The sequence below is a fragment of the Saccopteryx bilineata genome, chromosome 6 (assembly GCF_036850765.1).
Source record: "Saccopteryx bilineata isolate mSacBil1 chromosome 6, mSacBil1_pri_phased_curated, whole genome shotgun sequence".
Classification (NCBI taxonomy): domain Eukaryota; kingdom Metazoa; phylum Chordata; class Mammalia; order Chiroptera; family Emballonuridae; genus Saccopteryx; species Saccopteryx bilineata.
Genome location: NC_089495.1, coordinates 209,616,007 through 209,634,393, shown reverse-complemented (window position 1 = coordinate 209,634,393; position 18,387 = coordinate 209,616,007). Strand labels below are relative to the sequence as shown.

General features: G+C 66.0%; 2 protein-coding genes across 4 annotated transcripts in view; one reads left to right on the top strand and one right to left on the bottom strand.

The window, feature by feature from the left end:
• LAMA5 (laminin subunit alpha 5) overlaps positions 1-10,147 on the top strand; it is a 48,830-nt gene extending 38,683 nt beyond the window's left edge. For both annotated transcript variants that reach the window (XM_066237644.1, XM_066237645.1), the window contains exons 52-80: positions 298-462; positions 600-796; positions 1,206-1,322; positions 1,467-1,621; positions 1,860-2,001; positions 2,100-2,202; positions 2,785-2,895; positions 3,633-3,812; positions 3,922-4,070; positions 4,153-4,323; positions 4,420-4,556; positions 4,657-4,810; positions 4,992-5,125; positions 5,207-5,369; positions 5,611-5,733; positions 5,832-5,980; positions 6,084-6,216; positions 6,327-6,470; positions 6,667-6,797; positions 6,911-7,078; positions 7,458-7,602; positions 8,015-8,160; positions 8,228-8,420; positions 8,499-8,657; positions 8,757-8,919; positions 9,042-9,181; positions 9,260-9,353; positions 9,538-9,657; positions 9,786-10,147. In XM_066237644.1, coding sequence (XP_066093741.1) covers positions 298-462; positions 600-796; positions 1,206-1,322; positions 1,467-1,621; positions 1,860-2,001; positions 2,100-2,202; positions 2,785-2,895; positions 3,633-3,812; positions 3,922-4,070; positions 4,153-4,323; positions 4,420-4,556; positions 4,657-4,810; positions 4,992-5,125; positions 5,207-5,369; positions 5,611-5,733; positions 5,832-5,980; positions 6,084-6,216; positions 6,327-6,470; positions 6,667-6,797; positions 6,911-7,078; positions 7,458-7,602; positions 8,015-8,160; positions 8,228-8,420; positions 8,499-8,657; positions 8,757-8,919; positions 9,042-9,181; positions 9,260-9,353; positions 9,538-9,657; positions 9,786-9,922 — 4,223 coding nt within the window. In that variant the 3' untranslated portion in view covers positions 9,923-10,147. The remainder of the gene's footprint in view (positions 1-297; positions 463-599; positions 797-1,205; positions 1,323-1,466; positions 1,622-1,859; positions 2,002-2,099; positions 2,203-2,784; positions 2,896-3,632; positions 3,813-3,921; positions 4,071-4,152; positions 4,324-4,419; positions 4,557-4,656; positions 4,811-4,991; positions 5,126-5,206; positions 5,370-5,610; positions 5,734-5,831; positions 5,981-6,083; positions 6,217-6,326; positions 6,471-6,666; positions 6,798-6,910; positions 7,079-7,457; positions 7,603-8,014; positions 8,161-8,227; positions 8,421-8,498; positions 8,658-8,756; positions 8,920-9,041; positions 9,182-9,259; positions 9,354-9,537; positions 9,658-9,785) is intronic.
• A 726-nt stretch (positions 10,148-10,873) lies between these two features.
• Positions 10,874-16,394, bottom strand: ADRM1 (ADRM1 26S proteasome ubiquitin receptor). Of its 2 annotated transcripts, none has more exons than XM_066236749.1 (10): positions 16,302-16,394; positions 15,329-15,542; positions 14,619-14,735; positions 13,174-13,297; positions 12,857-12,943; positions 12,219-12,300; positions 11,839-12,071; positions 11,470-11,627; positions 11,254-11,356; positions 10,874-11,108 (listed from the first exon to the last, which is right to left on the bottom strand). In XM_066236749.1, exons 2-10 carry the CDS (start codon positions 15,539-15,541, stop codon positions 11,002-11,004), a joined length of 1,224 nt encoding a protein of 407 aa, XP_066092846.1. In that variant the 5' UTR covers position 15,542; positions 16,302-16,394; the 3' UTR covers positions 10,874-11,001. The 2 variants fall into 2 exon arrangements, with proteins under 2 accessions (XP_066092846.1, XP_066092847.1); XM_066236750.1 differs by having other exon boundaries at positions 11,950-12,071.
• Positions 16,395-18,387: the final 1,993 nt, after the last annotated feature.

Below are 18,387 nucleotides of genomic sequence, written 5' to 3'. Positions count from 1 at the left end.
GGGCTCCCCTTGGGGACACTCTGCCTCACTGGAAAAACTCGCTGACAAGCACCTTCTTTCTAAACTGAAGTGTGTCCAGAGGGGCTGGCCAGGAGAGGAGACCAACGCAGTAGTCTGAGCAGAGGGACCGGGGGCTGTGGGGCGGGGGCTATGGAGGCGAGGGGGTGTGGGCAGGAGGACCAGGAGGGGCCGGAGCTGCCCAGGGTGTGCCGGAGAGGCTCGGGTGGGGCTCCTCGGCCTGGAAGCTGGTGGGTCGAGGTCTGCCCTGGGCCTGACAGCGCCCCCTCAAATCCTCAGAGCTCATGACGGCCCACCTGTCGCCCGCCAACGCCTCGGTCCCCTCAGGCGAGCAGCTGCGGGGGATGCTGGCCAAGGCAGAGCGACTGCTCGGGGAGATGAGGGCACGCCACCTGGGGGCCCCGCGGGCCGTGGCGGAGGCCGAGCTGAGTGAGGCCCAGAGACGTGAGTGGCGTCAGCCCACGGGGCCGGGCGGGGGAAGCCCCAGGACTCGGCCCCAGGGCGGAGGTCAGCGTGGGGTGGCCGGGTGGCTACCGGGAGCCAGTGCCCAAGTGACCGTGCCTGTACTGGGTCTCCGCCAGTGCTGGCCCGTGTGCAGGAGCAGCTGACCAGCCGCTGGGAGGGGAACCAGGCGCTGGTTGCCCAGGCCCGAGACCAGCTGGCCCAGCACGAAGCCGGCCTCATGGACCTGCGAGAAGCACTGAACCGGGCGGTGGCCACCACCAGGGAGGCCGAGGAGCTCAACAGCCGCAACCTGGAGCGCTTGGAAGAGGCCCTGGTGTGGCCCCGCCCCTCCCACGTCCCCCTCCCCTCCCCTCCCATCCCCCCCACCCCCCTCCCCTCCCCCCACCCCTCCTCTCCAGTGCCCTCCCCTCCATTCCCCTCCCGTCCCCCCACCCCTCCCCTCCCGTCCCCCCACCCCTCCTCTCCAGTGCCCTTCCCTCCATTCCCCTCCCGTCCCCCCACCCCTCCCCTCCCATCCCCCCCACCCCTCCCCTCCCCCACCCTGCCTCTCCAGTGCCCTCCCCTCCCGTCCCCCCACCCCTCCTCTCCAGTGCCCTCCCCTCCCTCCCCTCCCCTCCCCCGCTCACCTTCCCTCCCCTGTAACCCCCCCCACCCAATCACCCCCCTTCATCTCACATGACTCTTGGTTTTTATCCTCTCCTGCTCGCCTCTCATCCCTCCAGCATGGGAAGCAGGAGCTGTCCCGTGACAATGCCACTCTGAGCGACACTCTGCAAGCCGCCAGAGACGCCCTGGCCCGGGTGTTCGAGCTTCTGCAGGGCATGGACCGGGCCAGGGAGGTGAGCACGCTGCCCCTTCCGGGCCTGCACCCCAGACGGGCTTGGATGCTCATTTGCACACAGAGCATGGCCCTTGGGGTCCGGGATCCAGAGCCGTGAGTAGGGGGTGGGGAGGAGGGTCCCACTGAGCCTCTCTACCCCCAGGAGTACGAGCACCTGGCCGCCAGCCTGGACGGGGCCTGGACTCCCTTGCTGGAGAAGATACGTGCCTTCTCCCCAATCAACGGCAAGGTGGACCTGGTGGAGGCCGCGGAAGCCCACGCGGCCCAGCTGGACCAGCTGGCCCACAACCTCTCCAGGTGCAGGGCCCAACAAGGGGCGCCCCAAGGATGCAGCCGGGGCCCTACCAGGGCGGTCGAGGCCTCAAGGGGACACAGTTGGTCCAGTGGGTCCCGGAGGGAGAAGCCATGGTCCTCCCTGGAGACGGAGCCCCACAGACAAGCTGGCCAGCTGCTGTGATGGTGGGAGGCCCGTGTCCACCTGGGCCCCCTACTAACACACACCCTCGGGCCCCCCGTGCCTCCCCCCCACACACAGCATCATCCGTGACGTCAACCAGGACCGCTTCATCCAGCGGGCCATCGAGGCCGCCAACGCCTACAGCAGCATCCTGCGGGCCGTGCAGGCTGCGGAGCAGGCCGCGGGCCAGGCGCTGCAGGAGGCGGGCCGCGCGTGGGCGGTGAGTTCCCGGCCTCCCCGCGGCCCCCGCGGAGCCCCGGGCCCCCCCTCCGCTCCCGTCGGGCGGGTGTGACCTGTGTCCTGTTCCTGTGTCTGCAGATGGTGGTGCAGCAGGGCCTGGCGCCCCGAGCCCGGGCACTGCGGGCCAACAGCAGCGCCCTGGAGGAGGCTGTTCTTGGGGAGCAGCAGAGGCTGGGCCGCGGTGAGTGCCTGGGTCTGTCTGGGCGACCTTCAGCCTCTGGGCACAGGCGGGGTTTGGGCATTGTCATGGTGCTGGCTGCCCTGTGGACACCCTGCTCCCCACTGGCTGGGCATGTCCGTCTGTCCGTCCCTGTCCCCCCTGGGAGCCCTGCATAGGCCCCCTGCCCCCCCGCTTGGCTTTGTGAGGGAGCCCTGGGACTGTGGAGGCGCCCAGGTCAGAGGACACGGGACCAGCTGGCAGTTCTTCCCGCTGTCCTAGTGGGAGGGCTGTGTGTGTGACCGGTTGTCGGATCAGAAAGGGCGGGTGGGGGGTGGGGAGGGTCCCTCTGTTGCTAGACTCGGAGTTTCTGTGGTTTCATCCATAAAATGGGGAGCATTAAGTTTTGCTGTGGGTCTGGGAGGTGGCCCCAAGACTCGGGGTGCTCCGGTGCCTCCTCCTGAGCCGAGGGTGCTGGTGTCTGCGTGACTCCATCTGTCTGTGTGCACGTCAGCCTGGGTCTGCCCTGCTCAGGAGGGCCCAAGTGGGCTGCACCTGTGCACAGGGGGCAGGGGCCCCTCGAGACTGAGGCTGCCTCCCCCACAGTGTGGGCCACCCTCCAGGGCACCGGGACCCAACTCCGTGATGCCCGGGCCAAGAAGGAGCAGCTGGTAGCCCGAGTCCAGGAGGTGCAGGCCATGCTGGCTATGGACACAGGTGGGCTGAGCCTCCTCCCTGCCCTTCTCCTCACCGCCTGTCCCAGATGTGAATGGACACTGGCCCTGCAGGAGGTCACTCCAGCCAGTGCTGTCCAGGAGGGCTCTGCACTGGGGACATATCCATGCCTGTGCCATCCAAAACGGTGCCCAGGGCAGCTCTAGGGAAACTCGAAGTGGGCGGCCCTGGGGACCCACCACCGGTCAGGAGACAAACACCAAACAGACCCACGCAGCATATGAGGATCAGAAGGGCCCGGAAGTGTTCTGGAGGGGGGTGTGCAGCCGGGTCACGGGCACTGGGAGAGGGCGCAGTCTGTAGGCAAGCAGAGAGGTGGATGTGGACACAAGGGGACCAGTGTGACAAGCCAAGGGGCGGCCTCGGGGTGGCAGAGGGAGCCCAGTCAGGCTCGGAGCCGAGGAGCAACAAGTCTGACCCAGGTTTGGAGGACTCGCTGTGGCTGTGTCCTCCAGAGTAAAACATCACCGTGACCACGGCCGTGGGGGGTGCAGGGGGCGCTGGCAGGGCCATGGGAGATATGATGGTGGCCCGGGGGTGACAGTGGTGGCTGTGGGGAGACACGGCTGAGCTGAGGCATCAGGGTGATCCCTGCTCTGGCCCAAGAGGCTGGCGTGGCAGAAGCCATCTGACAGGGGATGGAGGGGGCTTGGTGGTGTCCCTGATGGGAGGCGAGGCCGGAACGGTCTTGACTTGAGCCTGCCCTCTGCCCGCCACAGACGAGACGAGCAAGAAGATCGCTCACGCCAAGGCCGTGGCCACCGAAGCACAGGACACGGCCGCCCGCGTGCAGTCCCGGCTTCGGGACATGCAGAGGAACCTGGAGCACTGGCAGGGCCAGTACACGGCTCTGCAGAGCAAGGACCTGGGCCAGGTGGTGCTCGATGCGGGCCGCTCAGGTGGGCCCCCGGCCTGGGCAGCACCCCCGAGAGCGGGCGGGCCAGCGGTGGGGAGGTCAAGGTCCTCAGGGGACGCCTGTGCACCCCTCTCCTCCCCCCCCCCCCGCAGTGTCCACCCTGGAGAAGACCCTGCCACAGCTGCTGGCAAAGCTGAACCTCCTGGAGAACCGCGGGGCGCACAACGCCAGCCTGGCCCTGTCCGCCAGCATCGGCCGCGTGCGGGAGCTCATCGCCCAGGCCCGGGGAGCCGCCAGCAAGGTGGGCGCCAGGCCCAAGGGGAAGGAGGAGCCTCCGGGAGGCCGGGTGCGGATGCTGATGGGCTGTGCACCCTCCCACACAGGTCAAGGTGTCCATGAAGTTCAACGGCCGCTCAGGGGTGCAACTGCGCGCCCCACGGGACCTCACGGACCTCGCTGCCTACACCGCCCTCAAGTTCTATCTCCAGAGCCCAGAGCCAAGGCCCAGCCGGGTCTCCGAGGATCAGTTTGTGTTGTACATGGGCAGTCGCCAGGTACTGGGCGGGCTGGGCGGAGGCGGGTATCAGGTTGGAGTGGGGGGCGCCATGTTGGGTCCCTGTCCTACTGAGTTCCCCACCCCACCCCTACAGGCCACTGGCGACTACATGGGTGTGGCTCTGCGTAACCAGACGGTGCACTGGGTGTACCGCCTGGGGAGTGCAGGCCCCACCACCCTCAGCATCGATGAAAACATTGGGGAGCAATTTGCAGCCATCAGCATTGACAGGTGGGAGACCAGCCCCTCACCCGGTGCTTACCCACCCACTCCCATCTCCCCTCTGGGCAGGGTTGAATGTCCACTCCCAACACCTTGGCTCTGCCCTCAGGACCCTGCAGTTCGGCCACATGTCCGTCACAGTGGAGAAGCAGATGATGCATGAGACCAAGGGCGACACCGTGGCCCCCGGGGCCGAGGGGCTGCTCAATCTGCAGCCCCAGGACTTTGTCTTCTATGTGGGAGGCTACCCCAGGAACTTCACGGTGAGCCTGTCCAGGTCTGGGCGCGCAGCCGTTCCCCCTGCGCTTTGTCTGGCCCCAGCGACTCCTGCGGGGTGCCTGGGGTGCCTGGCTTCGGTCTGTCTCCCACCCCTGTACTCTGAGGTCTGGCTCTTGGGTTTTTCCCCGGGTGGGTAGGCGCTGTAACTCTGTGCTGTGCCCACAGCCCCCGGAACCCCTCCGCTTCCCCCGCTACCGCGGCTGCATTGAGATGGACACACTCAATGAGCAGGTGATCAGTCTCTACAACTTCGAGAGGACCTTCCAGCTCAACACAGCGGACGACAAGCCTTGTGCGCGGTATGTGCAGCCTGGGGCCCGCCCCTCCCTCACCCCGACTTGGCCCACCCTCCACTTGACCCTGCGACCTCTGACCTGCAGTTCCAAATCCACTGGAGACCCGTGGCTCACGGACGGCTCCTACCTGGAAGGCTCCGGCTTTGCCCGCATCAGGGTGGAGAGTCAGATCAGCAATACCAAGCGCTTCGAACAGGAGCTGCGGCTGGTGTCCTCCAACGGGATCCTCTTCTTCCTGCAGCACGAGGCAGGCCTGCTGGCCCCGCCCCACCTGGCCCCTCCCACAGTCCCGCCCTGGCCCTGCCCCAAGATGGCCCCTCCCACAGTCCCACCCCCTGAGCTGGTCCCGCCTATAGGGCAGGCCCTGCCCTCCCAGGCTCCACACTGTAAGCCCCGCCCTCTATGGCCCCGCCCTCACAACCCCACCCACGGTATAAGCCCCGCCTCCTAGGCTCCGCCCATCGTGCTGACCGTGCCCACGCCCGCAGGGCCAGTTCCTGTGCCTGGCGGTGCTGGGTGGTCGTCTCCTGCTCCTCTACGACTTTGGCGAGGGCCTGAAGGAAGCAGTCCCGCTGCAGCCCCCGCCACCCCTGACCGCGGCCAGCAAGGCTGTAAGGATGGAGAGGAAGGGTTGAGACGGACGAGGTTGGCCAGCAGGAACACCACAGACCCTAGAGCCCCTCCCCCCCACCCATGTCTTGCCGTCCAGATCCAGGTGTTCCTGCTGGGGGGCAACCGCAAGCGCGTGCTGGTGCGCGTGGAGAGGGCCACCGTGTTCAGCGTGGAGCAGGAGAACGTACTGGACCAGGCCGAAGCCTACTACCTGGGGGGTGCGCCACCGGACCAGCTACCCCCGAGGTGAGCACCTGCGGGGCAGGCATGAGGGGTGGGGCCCAGACTGTCTCAGCCACGCCCTCCCTCCCTCCCCAATGCGGGTGTCCCGATACTGCTTATGCCGCAGCCTGCGGCAGCTTTTTCCCTCCGGAGGCTCAGTGCGCGGTTGCGTCAAGGGCATCAAAGCTCTGGGCAAGTATGTGGATCTCAAGCGGCTGAACACCACGGGCATCAGCGCCGGCTGCACCGCAGACCTGCTGGTGAGCACACCCCTGCCACACACACACACACACACACACCACACACGCGCGCGTGCGCGCTCCTGCACGCCCCAGCCAGCGTGCTGGAGTCCTCGCTGTGTCCTCCCCAGGTGGGGCGGGCCGTGACTTTCCACGGCCATGGCTTCCTGCCCGTGGCGCTCCCGGACGTGGCGCCCCTCACCAGCAGCGTGTACTCTGGCTTCGGCTTCCGCAGCACCCAGGACAGCGGTCTGCTCTACCACAGGGCGTCCCAGGTGAGCCCCACCCAGCCTCGTCTGACCTGCTGGCTTGCTCCCCACGTCTGACAGCCTGTCCTGCCCTGGATCTGACCTCCCTCCAGCCCTCCCCGGAGTCCGATCTGCAGCAGCAGCAGTGTGAAGGCCCGTGGGGTTGGAGGGAGTTAAAGTCTGAGCCCCTGGCTTGGCCTGCTGACCTGACCACTGTCCCCAGGATGGGCCATGCGAAGTGTCCCTGCAGCAGGGCCATGTGACGCTCCGGTTTGTGAAGACCGAGGTGAAAACGCCAGGGCGCTTTGCTGATGGTGTCCCTCATTACGTCACTTTCTACAGCAACGCCACTGGGTGAGCCTGGAACAGGGTGGGCTGTAGCTGCGTGGGGGTCCCGTGGGGGACTTTGAGGGCAATCTGGTGCATGTGGGGCGGGGCAGGGTGAAGAGACACTGTTCTCTCTACAGGGTCTGGCTCTATGTGGACGATCAGCTGCAGCAGATGAAGTCTCACCGGCGGCCGCCCAGGCCCCAGCCCCAGCCCGGGGAGCCCCCCCAGCTCTTCCTGGGAGGCTTCCCTGAGCCCAACAGCTTCCGGAACTTCACCGGCTGTATGAGCAACGTCTTTGTGCAGCGGTGAGCTCAGCGGGGTCGGAGGGTGGCTGCTGACCCCACCGCCGGGTGCCTCCGGCTGCTGACCCCACCGCCCGGGGGCCTCCGGCTGCTGACCCCACCGCCCGGGGGCCTCCGGCTGCTGACCCCACCGCCCGGTGCCTCCGGCTGCTGACCCCACCGCCCGGGGGCCTCCGGCTGCTGACCCCACCGCCCGGTGCCTCCGGCTGCTGACCCCACCGCCCGGTGCCTCCGGCTGCTGACCCCACCGCCCGGGGCCTCCAGCTGCTGACCCCACCGCCCGGGGGCCTCTGGCTGCTGACCCCACCGCCCGGTGCCTCCGGCTGCTGACCCCACCGCCCGGGGCCTCCAGCTGCTGACAGTCCTCCGCTGCTCTCCGCAGGCTGGTGGGGCCCCAGCGTGTGTTTGACCTGCAGCGGAGTGAAGGCGGCGTCAACGTGAGCTCAGGCTGTGCCTGGGCCCCAGACACCCGGACACCAGCGGAGACCCCTGCGCCTCTAGGACTACAGGCCAGAGCGGCTCAGAGGGTGGGCACTGGGGGTATTGTGGGGTGGGCACTGGGGGTATTGCAGGGTGGGCGGAGCTGGGGTGGGCACTGGGGGTATTGCGGGGTGGGCGGAGCTGGGTGGGCGGAGCTGGGGTGAGCACTGGGGGTATTGCGGGGTGGGCGGAGCTGGGGTGGGCACTGGGGGTATTGCGGGGTGGGTGGAGCTGGGTGGGCGGAGCTGGGGTGAGCACTGGGGGTATTGCGGGGTGGGCGGAGCTGGGGTGGGCGGAGCTGGGGTGGGCACTGGGGGTATTGCGGGGTGGGTGGAGCTGGGTGGGCGGAGCTGGGGTGGGCGGAGCTGGGGTGGGCACTGGGGGTATTGCAGGGTGGGCGGAGCTGGGGTGGGCAGAAGATGGCCTCCAAGCACCCTTACGTCCCATCTAAACCCACAGACCTCCCGGTACAACCGGCAGCCCAGCGAGGACCCTTCCTGCACACTGCCCAGGCCCCTCAAGGCCGACCAAGATGCCTACCAGTTTGGGGGCCCCCTGTCCAGTTACCTGGAGTTTACAGGCATCCCGGCAACCCCTAGACACTGGTAAGGCCCGACCAGGCGGGATGGGCATAGAGGGGCCATCCCTGGCTAATGCCCACCCTGCTTCTAGGTCCCACCTATCGATGCTGGTCAGCCCTCGCACCCGGAGGGGACTGCTGCTCCTGGCTGTGCCGCGGACGGCAGGCAGCCCCTCCCTGGCTGTCTTCCTGAGCCACAGATACATCGTGGCACAGACACACGGCCCTGGGCCCGAGCTCCGCGTTCAGAGCCGCCAGCGTCTGCGGGCTAACCAGTGGCACGAGGTGAGGGGCTGGAGAGAGAAGGGACGGAGGGAGACGGGGCCCTGGAGCCCCCACCCTGATGTCCCTCTTGCTGCCCAGGTGCTCGTGCGATGGGAGAAGACTCGGATCCAGCTGACGATGGACGGAGTCTCGGTGTGGAGCCTGGAGGAGCCGGACCAGCAGCACCAGGGAGCGCAGGGCCCCCAGCCCCACACTCTCTTTGTGGGTGGTCTTCCTGCTGATGGCCCCAAGCTCCCGGTGAGAACCGCTTCGCCCCAGCCTCCCCTACCTGGTCCCCAGCCCAGCTCACCATCCCCCGGGACCTGACCCCACGTCTCCTTCTCTGTGTCCCCATAGTCCTTCGTCAGCAGCTCCTGGTTCGGCGGTTGTGTGAAGAGGCTGAGGCTGGACGAGTCGCCCCTGACAAAACCCAGCCGAACAGTGGGGGTCACGCCGTGCTTGTCAGGGCCCCTGGAGAAGGGCCTGTTCTTTGCTGGCAGCAGGGGAGCGGTCACTCTAGGTCTGTCTGCTGTGCCCCACTCCCCACACCTGCCCTGGGCTTGGTGGGGTGGGAGCCATGCCCAGGGAGGAAGGGACTGGGGCCTGGGCGGGCCCTTCGCCCCTCACAGTGCCTCCCCGCAGACTCCGTGGGGACCGCCTTGCCCAGCGTGAGCCTCACCCTGGAGGTGCGGCCCCGGGCGGCGACAGGGCTCATCTTCCACCTGGGGCGGCCTCAGCCCCAGGCACCCCCCTTCCTACAGCTGCAGCTGCTGGAGAAGCAGGTTAGTTGGGTGGGCGCTGTGACCCAAGGGCTGAGTTGGGGTTGGCAGAGCCATCCTGACGCCTGCCCCCCACCCCAGGTCCTGCTGTGGGCAGACGACGGTGCCGGCCAGTTCTTCACGCTGGTGACGCTCCCCCGGGCGCTGTGTGACGGACAGTGGCACCAGCTCGAAGGTGAGCTGGGCCCCCTCCCCCATGACCAGACACTCCCGACAGGCCCCACCCGTTTCTGCAAAGCAGAGACCAGGAGGGCCTTGGGAGGACAATGACAGAGACCAGTGGGGCAAAGAGCCCCCAGCTCTGCGGCTGGTGAGAGGGCCCCCCCAAAGCCCAGCCACAAGGAGCCTGTGCCCTACAGTGACCAAACGTGGGAACACCCTCTGGCTGAAGGTGGACCACCAGAGCAACCAGACCCTGGGTCCCGTGCTGGAGGCCTCAGACAGCACGGCGGTGCCTCTGCACCTGGGAGGCCTGCCCGGTGAGTGTGACCTCCACCTGGGAGTGGGAGGGTCTCCCTGCTCTTGTCCCACCCTCCCGTGGTGGGAGGCCAGTTGGAAGGCAGTCGGCGCTCCAACCCGTCTCCCTTCGTCTTCCCCGGCACCCCAGAACCCCAGGACGCCCAGGCCGGGCCTCCAGACTACCATGGCTGCATGAGGTATCTGAATGTGAACCGGTCCTTTGTCACCTTGCCTCACTCGGCGGGTGTCCAGGGGGCAGTGGGGAGCAGCTGTCCAGCCACATAGCACAGCCGCCCCCTGGGACCCAAGTCCTGCAGGACGGCCACACCGAGTCCGTGGGCACGCCGCCTCTCAGGAGCGCCAGCACCAAACAGCGTGCGGACGCCCTCTTGGCCAGTCTGAGATGGGTGTGTGTGGCCTTATCTAGACTCTACATGCCTCGGGCAACCTCACTCCTGGAAATGTTTAAGTTATGTCTGACTTTTTAAATGAAAGGGTAAAATACAATAAAATGGGTTTTTTATACCTTTTATCTTTTATTTGTGATTTTTCCTTCCACCAGTTTTTCATAGTTTAATAGTTTGAGTATAAATCACTGGTCCCTTCTCTTAAAACAAAAATTAAGAAGGAGCTTATCTGACTGTTGACTTTAAGTTCAAAGAGGAAAACCACGTGACGGGCACACCTCCCGAGTCAGAGCGCCCAGCACTGCCCGAGGCCCAGCCCACAGGGGGACAGGCCCGCACAGCACCTCCCGAGTCAGAGCGCCCAGCACTGCCCGAGGCCCAGCCCACAGGGGGACAGGCCCGCACAGCACCTCCTGGGACAGAGCGCCCAGCACTGCCCGAGGCCCAGCCCACAGGGGGACAGGCCCGCACAGCACCTCCCGAGTCAGAGCGCCCAGCACTGCCCGAGGCCCAGCCCACAGGGGGACAGGCCCGCACAGCACCTCCTGGGACAGAGCGCCCAGCACTGCCCGAGGCCCAGCCCACAGGGGGACAGGCCCGCACAGCACCTCCCGAGTCAGAGCGCCCAGCACTGCCCGAGGCCCAGCCCACAGGGGGACAGGCCCGCACAGCACCTCCTGGGACAGAGCGCCCAGCACTGCCCGAGGCCCAGCCCACAGGGGGACAGGCCCGCACAGCACCTCCTGGGACAGAGCGCCCAGCACTGCCCGAGGCCCAGCCCACAAGGGGACAGGCCCGCACAGCACCTCCTGGGACAGAAAAACGAGAGTTGACAGATAAAAGAAAAGAATTTTATTTATTAGCAAGTTGGAACAGAGGTAGAGGGCGTGCGACGGACCACAACGCACTGCTCATGCGCACAGCCAAGAACCCTGCCCCGTCGAGACAGCAAATAACTTAATCTAAGCTCATGTCCTCCTCTTCGTCCTTCTTGTCCTTCCCGTCACCCTCCTTCTGCTCCGGCCGGGCGCTGTTCTGCATTGCTTTGGCAAATGCTTCCACATCTGCAACAATGCACAGACAGCCGTGAAGCCGCTGTCCCGAGCCCCGGCCTGCCAGGGCGGCCGCGAGGCTGTGGGGGGGCCTCCCTTTGACTGCAGGAGGGAAGCAGGTCCCGCCATGGCTGCAGGTGGAGGAGCAGGTACTCACCACCCTTGTTTGCAGCCTCCACAGCCTCCGCGGGTAGCCCAAACTGGCACATGAGGGGACCCAGCTGTCCCGAGGCCAAGGCCGCACTGAACATGCCCAAGGCCTGCAAGGAAGGAAAAGCCAGGCGCCTCTGAGCAAGGGTGGGGGTGGGGGCCCCGGGGACCGGCCCAGAGCCACTCCCCGCAGCGTCACCACGGGCTGGGCGCGTGGCGTTACCTGCTGGAACTGGGGGGAGGTCAGCGTGTTCTGGATCTCGTCTGCGGTCTGTGGGAGAGACTCCCCGGAGGGCAGGTAGGGCAGCAGGCGCTCCTGGACGTCCGCGTTGGCCAGGATGGGGGCCATGATCTCGGGCGTCAGGACACTGGCCAGGTCAACTAGGGTGCAAGCACATGCCGTCGGGGGCATGAGGCCGGCCCTGACACCCACACGGGAGGGGGACAGACTGAGCCGTGATGTGCTAGCCATGGCGTGGAGACGAGGGCAGAGTGACACACGTGCAGGGCGGCAGCAAGGCCATGCCTTGGGCCAGTGCGAGCGGGCAGGGGCAGCAGGCACCTTCACCCCCGGAGCCGGGGCCCACGTTACCTTGCTGGCCGCCTCCCGGCCCGGCCGGCACGTTCATAGTGGCTAGGATGCTCTGGAGGTCGCTCAGCTGGATGGGCTGGGCTGGGCTGGCTGCCGTGCTGGTTCCATTACCTGAACTGGGCGCTGGGCTCGGGCTGGTTGCCGCGGCAGCTGCCGGAGCGGAAGGGGCAGGGGTGGCGCGGGCGGAAGAGGTGGTGGAGGACGGCGTGACTGCGGCCGACTGGCTCCGGGAGCTGGAGGAGCAGAGAAGCTGGAGCCATGGGCGCCCACACCACCCCTGTCCGTGAAAGGACGCTCCCCAAACCCTCGTCTGATCTGGATCTCCGAAGTCCAGTCCCCTCGAGGATGAGGAGTGCAGTGTGGGCGGGGGCAGGGCTCACCTGGATGAAGAGCTGCTGGCCGGAGGCCCTCCACTCCCCAGTAAGCTGGCCAGGCCTGGCCCAGTCAGGGCCCCCAGCCCACCTACAAGAGAGCAAGGGGCACGCTCAGATTCTGCACCCCCTGGAGGGCCCCCCTGCCCCGCCAAAGGAGCAGAGAGGCCCGGCACTGCAGCGGAAGGCCAAGGGGAGGCGAGCTGGGCAGTGGTGCCCAGACCCAGGGCTCTGGAAGCCAGCCCTGTGGAGCCCGATGGCCTCTGTCCCGCCTGTTACTCAGGATCAGGGCAGCAGCAGTACAGAACCCAGGAGAAAGGAGCAAGTGCTGCCTGGCTGTCCGAGAGACACCCCCAAACCCCCAGGCGGTGCTGGGCGGCCGGCAGGGAGCACACGTCCTCAGCAGCCCTGCTCCGGGTCACAGCTGGGGCCTGCCTGGGGCCCTGGAGGGTCTCAAACACCCAGCTCACTCAAAGCAGAAGGCATGTGGCCCCCCCTCAGGGACAGTGGTGGGGGTGGGGCGGGGGACACACTCACAGAGTCCTCAGAGCCAGCTAGGAGCTTAGGGGGACAGACTAGAACACGGAAGGGCCCCAGCGGAAGGCGGGGACTTAGGAGGAAAGCTCCAGGGCGCAGGCAAACGTTACCCAGTCCTCCCAGGCCGGCGGGTCCGATGAGCTGCATGAGCTGGCTGTGGCTCATGTTCCCCAGCAGGCTCTGCAGGCCCCCCTCACCTGCAAGACAGGGGCGCTCAGGCTGGGGCCTGCGGCTGCGGCCCGCCCCCCAGGAGGAGCTGCACTGCCCGGGAGCCCACCCTGAGTGCCGCCTGACCCAGCCAGCCGGGCGGGGGGGCCCTGGGCCGTCCCTCCACGTGGGGACGGGAGTGGGGGGCTGACTCAGGAACGGCGAGGGGGCCTCTAGGTCGGACTCCGTGTCTCCACCTGGACAGCGGGCCTGCGCCTACCGCCCAGTGCAGACAGCTCGTGGCCTCCACTCCCGCTGGTCCCCAGCGCCCCGGGCATCGGAGGGTTGTTCAGGAACTCGTTCACTTTCCGGCAGTGCTCCTCGTCCTGGTCTGTCTTGGGCTCCTGTTGGAGGTGAGGACCACAGCCACAGCTGAGCGGCCTGCCCACCACTCCCTGGCTTACAGCGGAGGGACCCGAGGCTCTGACAGGTCAAGTCCCCTGCCCACGATCACACAGCACCACGGAGGGAACGCAGCAGTCCCACAGACGGACAAAAGCACTCAGAGCACTCCCCACACCGGGACGAGGCCCCGCCTGCGGACCCCACACGTGGCCCGGCCCTCACACCCACAAACCCTCCCTCCATCTCTATCACAGCACCGCCCAGAGGTCCGCCTGCCCCGGGCCGCGCAGGAGTGTTGGCCGTCATCGGGCAGTGTCACCCTGTCAGTGCCTAGCTGCCCCAAGACTCATCTGTCCAACAGTCACCGAGCATGTGCTGGGGACAGACACAAAGGGAGGGGAACCATCAAATGAGCAAAACTGGGAAGAAGAGCAAGGCCAGTGGGTGTAAACATCTGACAAGACTTCTTGGCAAAACTGCAGGAACAAGCTCGACCCCAACGGCTGCGAACCCCAGCCCCCCGCTGGGTCTGCAGAGGAAGCCCTGCTGGGCACAGGCGAACAGTTGGGCCCCCAAGAGGAAACCCTTTCCTGCCAGCTGCAGAAAGTGCTGGGGGCCGGCGGCAGGGTCTGCCTCCGGGAGAGAGCAGGGTGACACCTGTCACAACTGCACACACACACACACACGCGCACGCACACCATGCACGAGCAAGCCACGCCCACGCCCACACAGACCACCCCCACACGCGAGTGCCCTGACACAAGGGCACTCTTCACCACACTGTAGCAAGGATCTGACACAGCCGATGGCCAGGTGCTGGCAGAAAGCACGGCCCAGGCTGGTCTGATGGAAGGGCACCCACAGCTGTGGGCATGAGGGGGCCTGGTGCACTGACCCCACTGGGGGAAGGCAGGGCTCCGAAAAACTTGGCAAGGACACTGCATTTCTGCAAAACGTACAGCACAGAGACTACACGCGGTCAACCTCGCTTCTGCCCAGGGTCCTCGTGACCCTTGTGGGGGCACTGGGAGACCAGCAACCAGAACCACATTCCCTCCGAGACCCTGAGACGGGGCCTAGCCTGGAAATCACCATCTGTCTGCCAAGGAATTCTACACCTGGGAGGCACGCAGGGCCCAGCCACAAGTGCCTGACTCTGAAAGCAGCCCTCCACACCCCGCACCCAAGGCCACGTGGCCTCCTGAGGCTCCACAGACGCACGTTAGGCCAGCACCAGCTGGCTGCGAAAGCTAGTTCCACCACACGGCGAGGTGTCTAACCTCGTTTCAGGGCAAAATGTACACAAAGCTTCCCCCGCACCTGCATCCAGAAGAAGAGCCGCTTGGACCCGGCCTTGAACTTGAGCACGTAGACCCTGCCGCTGGGGCACTGCGGCACGCGCTTGAACTCACAGTCGTCAGGGAAGATGATCAAATCCTGCAGACCCACGGGGGGGGGGGGGGGGGGGGCAGTCAGCACCACGGGACCACATCACGGTGTCCCAGAACCATCCAGGAAGACACACCGGACCCTGGGTCTCAGTGTGGGGCGGGAGCAGAGGGCCCAGGTCTCCGCAAGGTGGATGAGACGAGGTCAGGGGCACCCCGCCAGGGAGGTGTGGGCCAGGGGCAGGGGACATGGGCTTCCCTCTCCTGAAGGACGTTTTACTAGAAACATTTTGGGAACTCTGACCTACTCCTGAACTGACCAAGAACACTGGGTAGGACTAGTGGAAGAAGCTGTCTGGTGGGCTGGGACAGATCTGGACTTTCACCCGGCTACTCAGACTCTGAGCACCTCATCCTCGAGTGCAAAGCAGACAGTCAGGAGAGAGACCTAGACAACTGGTGGGACTGGGAAGACCCATGGGCCTAGGGCAGCGGACTGGCAACCCTACAGCACCAGCCCACACCCTCCAAGGCCACTGGGGCTGGACCACCGCGCTGTCCCCCAGAGGGCAAGCCCAGCAGCAGCTCCGGTCCTTGTGCAGGGCCAGGGCGGCCTCGGGAGGAGGAGCCGCGGACACTCACGTCTTCCACGTTCCCCGACGTCCTGTCCTTCCAGCAGAAGTGAATGAGGGAGTCATCCGTCTGCTGGATGTACACGAGCCCTTTCCTTTTATCTGGGGTGACAGTCGTCCCTTTTAACGACATCTTTCCTGCCCGGAACTCCACCAGATACTTGTTGGAGGACCCACGGGAGCCTGGCACCAGGCTTGGAAACAGAGCGCCTGAAGTCGTCATCCTGAAAGCGAGGCGGGCGGGCGGGCAGACCGGTCAACTCCAGACCGGCTCCGGTCCAGGGAAAGCGCCCCGCTCGCTGACCCCCCGGGGGCCGGGCGTCTGGAGAGCCCGAAAGCCGCCCGACACCTGCTCCGAACAACCGGGGGGCGGGGGTGGTCGGGGCCTGCGGGGCCCGAGCGGCGGGGCCGGCGCGCGGCTTCTCACGTTTCCCGGGGAGCGGGGTCGCGCGCGCACCCACGGGGGCCCCGCACCCACGCGGGCCCGCTTGCTGTAAACTTGGTTCTCAGTCTGCGGCCCCCCGGGGGCCTCACGCTCGGCTGAGCGGAAACAGCGCCGTCCTCGGACGGGACGCAGGACTGTGGGCTCAGGCGCGATCTCCGCCAGACACGGGCCCGGGCGGCAGGTGTGCCGCCCCAAACACAAACCGGCCCGGCGGGCGGCCCACCCCCGGCCGCGCACCTGACGGCCCCACGCCCTCGGCTCCGCGCGGGGCGGCCCGGAGTCCGAGAGCCCCCGAGAGGCCTCTCCCCGGCCCCGCGCACGGTCCCCCAGTTCCCCGGCCCCCCGGGAGCGCCGGCCCCGCTCACGGACCCCGGGCCCCAGGCCCCCCGGTGCCTTCCGCCCGCGGGCCCCTCTGCCCCGAACTCCCCGCCCCGCTGAGCTCCGCGGACCCGGCGCCCGGCCCGAGGGGCCCCCCACGGCGCAGGGCCCGCCCCCCGCTGCCCCCGTGCCCGTCCCCGCCCCCGGCCGCCCCGCTCACCTGGTCCGTGCGGGAGACTCAGCCGAGAGGCGCAGTCCGGGTTCGCTCTTCCTCCTCGGCGCCTGCCGGACCCCGCCGGAAGCCCCCGCTCGCCCCGCCCCGCCCGCCGCCGATTGGACCTCGTCAGTCGCGAGGCTGGCCCTGACCCGCGCGCGAGTGGCGAGAAAGGCTGTCCATCGTCCACCCCGGCCCGCCCCCACGCCGGGAGCTCTTTTCCGGCGGAAGCGCGGGCCGACGGCCCTCGGGCCAGAGCGTCCCCTATTGTTGCTGTGTCATAGGGGTGCGGCGGCGGCCCCTGGCGGCGACGGCCGGAAGGGCGGGGCGGGCACCAGGTCCCGGGACGTAGGGGAGAGAGTCACGGGGGCAAGGGACTGAGGACGCGGAGGAAGGCGTCGCGTCCTCCCGGCGATGTCGGAGCGCAGCCCGGACTCGGCGCGTGGCCCGCGGTGCCCCAGCCGCACCGGTCACCGTCGGGCCCCCCGCGTCCCCGGTCCGCGGCCGCAGCTCCCAGGGCTCCCGTGTGGGGGCCAGACCAGCCAGGGGCCGCTGGCCTCCCTGAAGTCCCCCGCTGCCCCTGTCGTTAAGGTGACCGATCGTCCTCCTTTAGGGAGGATAGTCCTTCTTTTTCAAGTTCCGTCCTCCCTGGAAAAGTGTCCTTCTACCAGTCCTCCTTTTTGTTATTGGAAGACTCATCTGTAAATGTCCGTGTTCACTCGATCCGTTGCGTGTGATGTGACATGTTTGTATCTAAATGAGTACTTTTTTCTTAGTTATTACTAAAAATTAATAGGCATGTAAGCATAATGACAATATAAAGTGTTACAAATGTTTTTATTATGCATTGATATTACAGTGCATTCTTGTTGCAATGAATCAAATGTTTCTTTTATTTACGGTATTGTTTTCTTCCATTTATTTTTGTCCTCCTTTTCATTGTGAGAAAGTTGGTCACCTTACTGTGGTCCCCAGCTGGACGCCGCGCCCCTGCTGGCCCCGCCTGCTGCTCCGTGACTTACTGTCTGTGCATCCGCAGAAGGTGCTTTTGGCCTTTTTTTTTTTTTTGTATTTTTCTGAAGCTGGAAACGGGGAGAGACAGTCAGACAGACTCCCGCATGCGCCCGACCGGGATCCACCCGGCACGCCCACCAGGGGCGAAGCTCTGCCCACCAGGGGGCGATGCTCTGCCCCTCCGGGGTGTCGCTCTGCGGCGACCAAAGCCACTCTAGCGCCTGGGGCAGAGGCCAAGGAGCCATCCCCAGCGCCCGAGCCATCTTTGCTCCAATGGAGCCTTGGCTGCGGGAGGGGAAGAGAGAGACAGAGAGGAAGGAGGGGGTGGGGGTGGAGAAGCAAATGGGCGCTTCTCCTATGTGCCCTGGCCGGGAATCGAACCAGGGTCCCCCGCATGCCAGGCCGACGCTCTACCGCTGAGCCAACCGGCCAGGGCGCTTTTGGCCTTTTTATAAAAGGCAGGAAAGTGGAAAGTGTTTCCATTCACTCTTATCTTTAAGATGCCCATTCACTGGGCTCCTTGTAGCCCCGTGACCTACGAGGTACAGCACCCTCCTCCATTCCCCTGTCCTGGGATCTCGGGTCACATTCTTGTTTTCAAAAACATAGCTGTTTTCCATTTAAAATGCCATTTATATTTGTAAGTAATGGATTTGTTCATTTTAAGTAGTTTGTATATTTTATTTTTTCATTTAAATTTCTCATGTGGCCCTGGCTGGTTGGCTCAGTGGTAGAGCGTCGGCCTGGCGTGCTGAAGTCCCGGGTTTGATTCCTGGCCAGGGCACACAGGAGAGGCGCCCATCTGCTTCTCCACCCCTCCCCTTCTCCTTCCTCTCTGTCTCTCTCTTCCCTTCCCGCAGCCAAGGCTCCATTGGAGCAAAGTTGGCCCGGGCGCTGAGGATGGCTCCATGGCCTCTGCCTCAGGTGCTGGAATGGCTCTGGTCGTAACAGAGCAATGCCCCAGATGGGCAGAGCATCACCCCCTGGTGGGCATGCCGGGTGGATCCCGGTCGGGCACATGCGGGAGTCTTACTGCCTCCCCGTTTCCAACTTGGAAAAAAAAAATTTTCTCGGTTTC

Coding starts and splice junctions, on each gene's coding strand:
- ADRM1 (XM_066236749.1), bottom strand. CDS start 15,541: ATGACGACTTCAGGCGCTCTGTTTCCAAGCCTGGTGCCAGGCTCCCGT. Junction 12,072..12,218: donor GCCAGCAGCTCTTCATCCAG/GTGAGCCCTGCC, acceptor CTGCTCCTCCAG/CTCCCGGAGCCAGTCGGCCG. Junction 11,357..11,469: donor CCTCCCCCCAGTTCCAGCAG/GTAACGCCACGC, acceptor CCTTCCTTGCAG/GCCTTGGGCATGTTCAGTGC.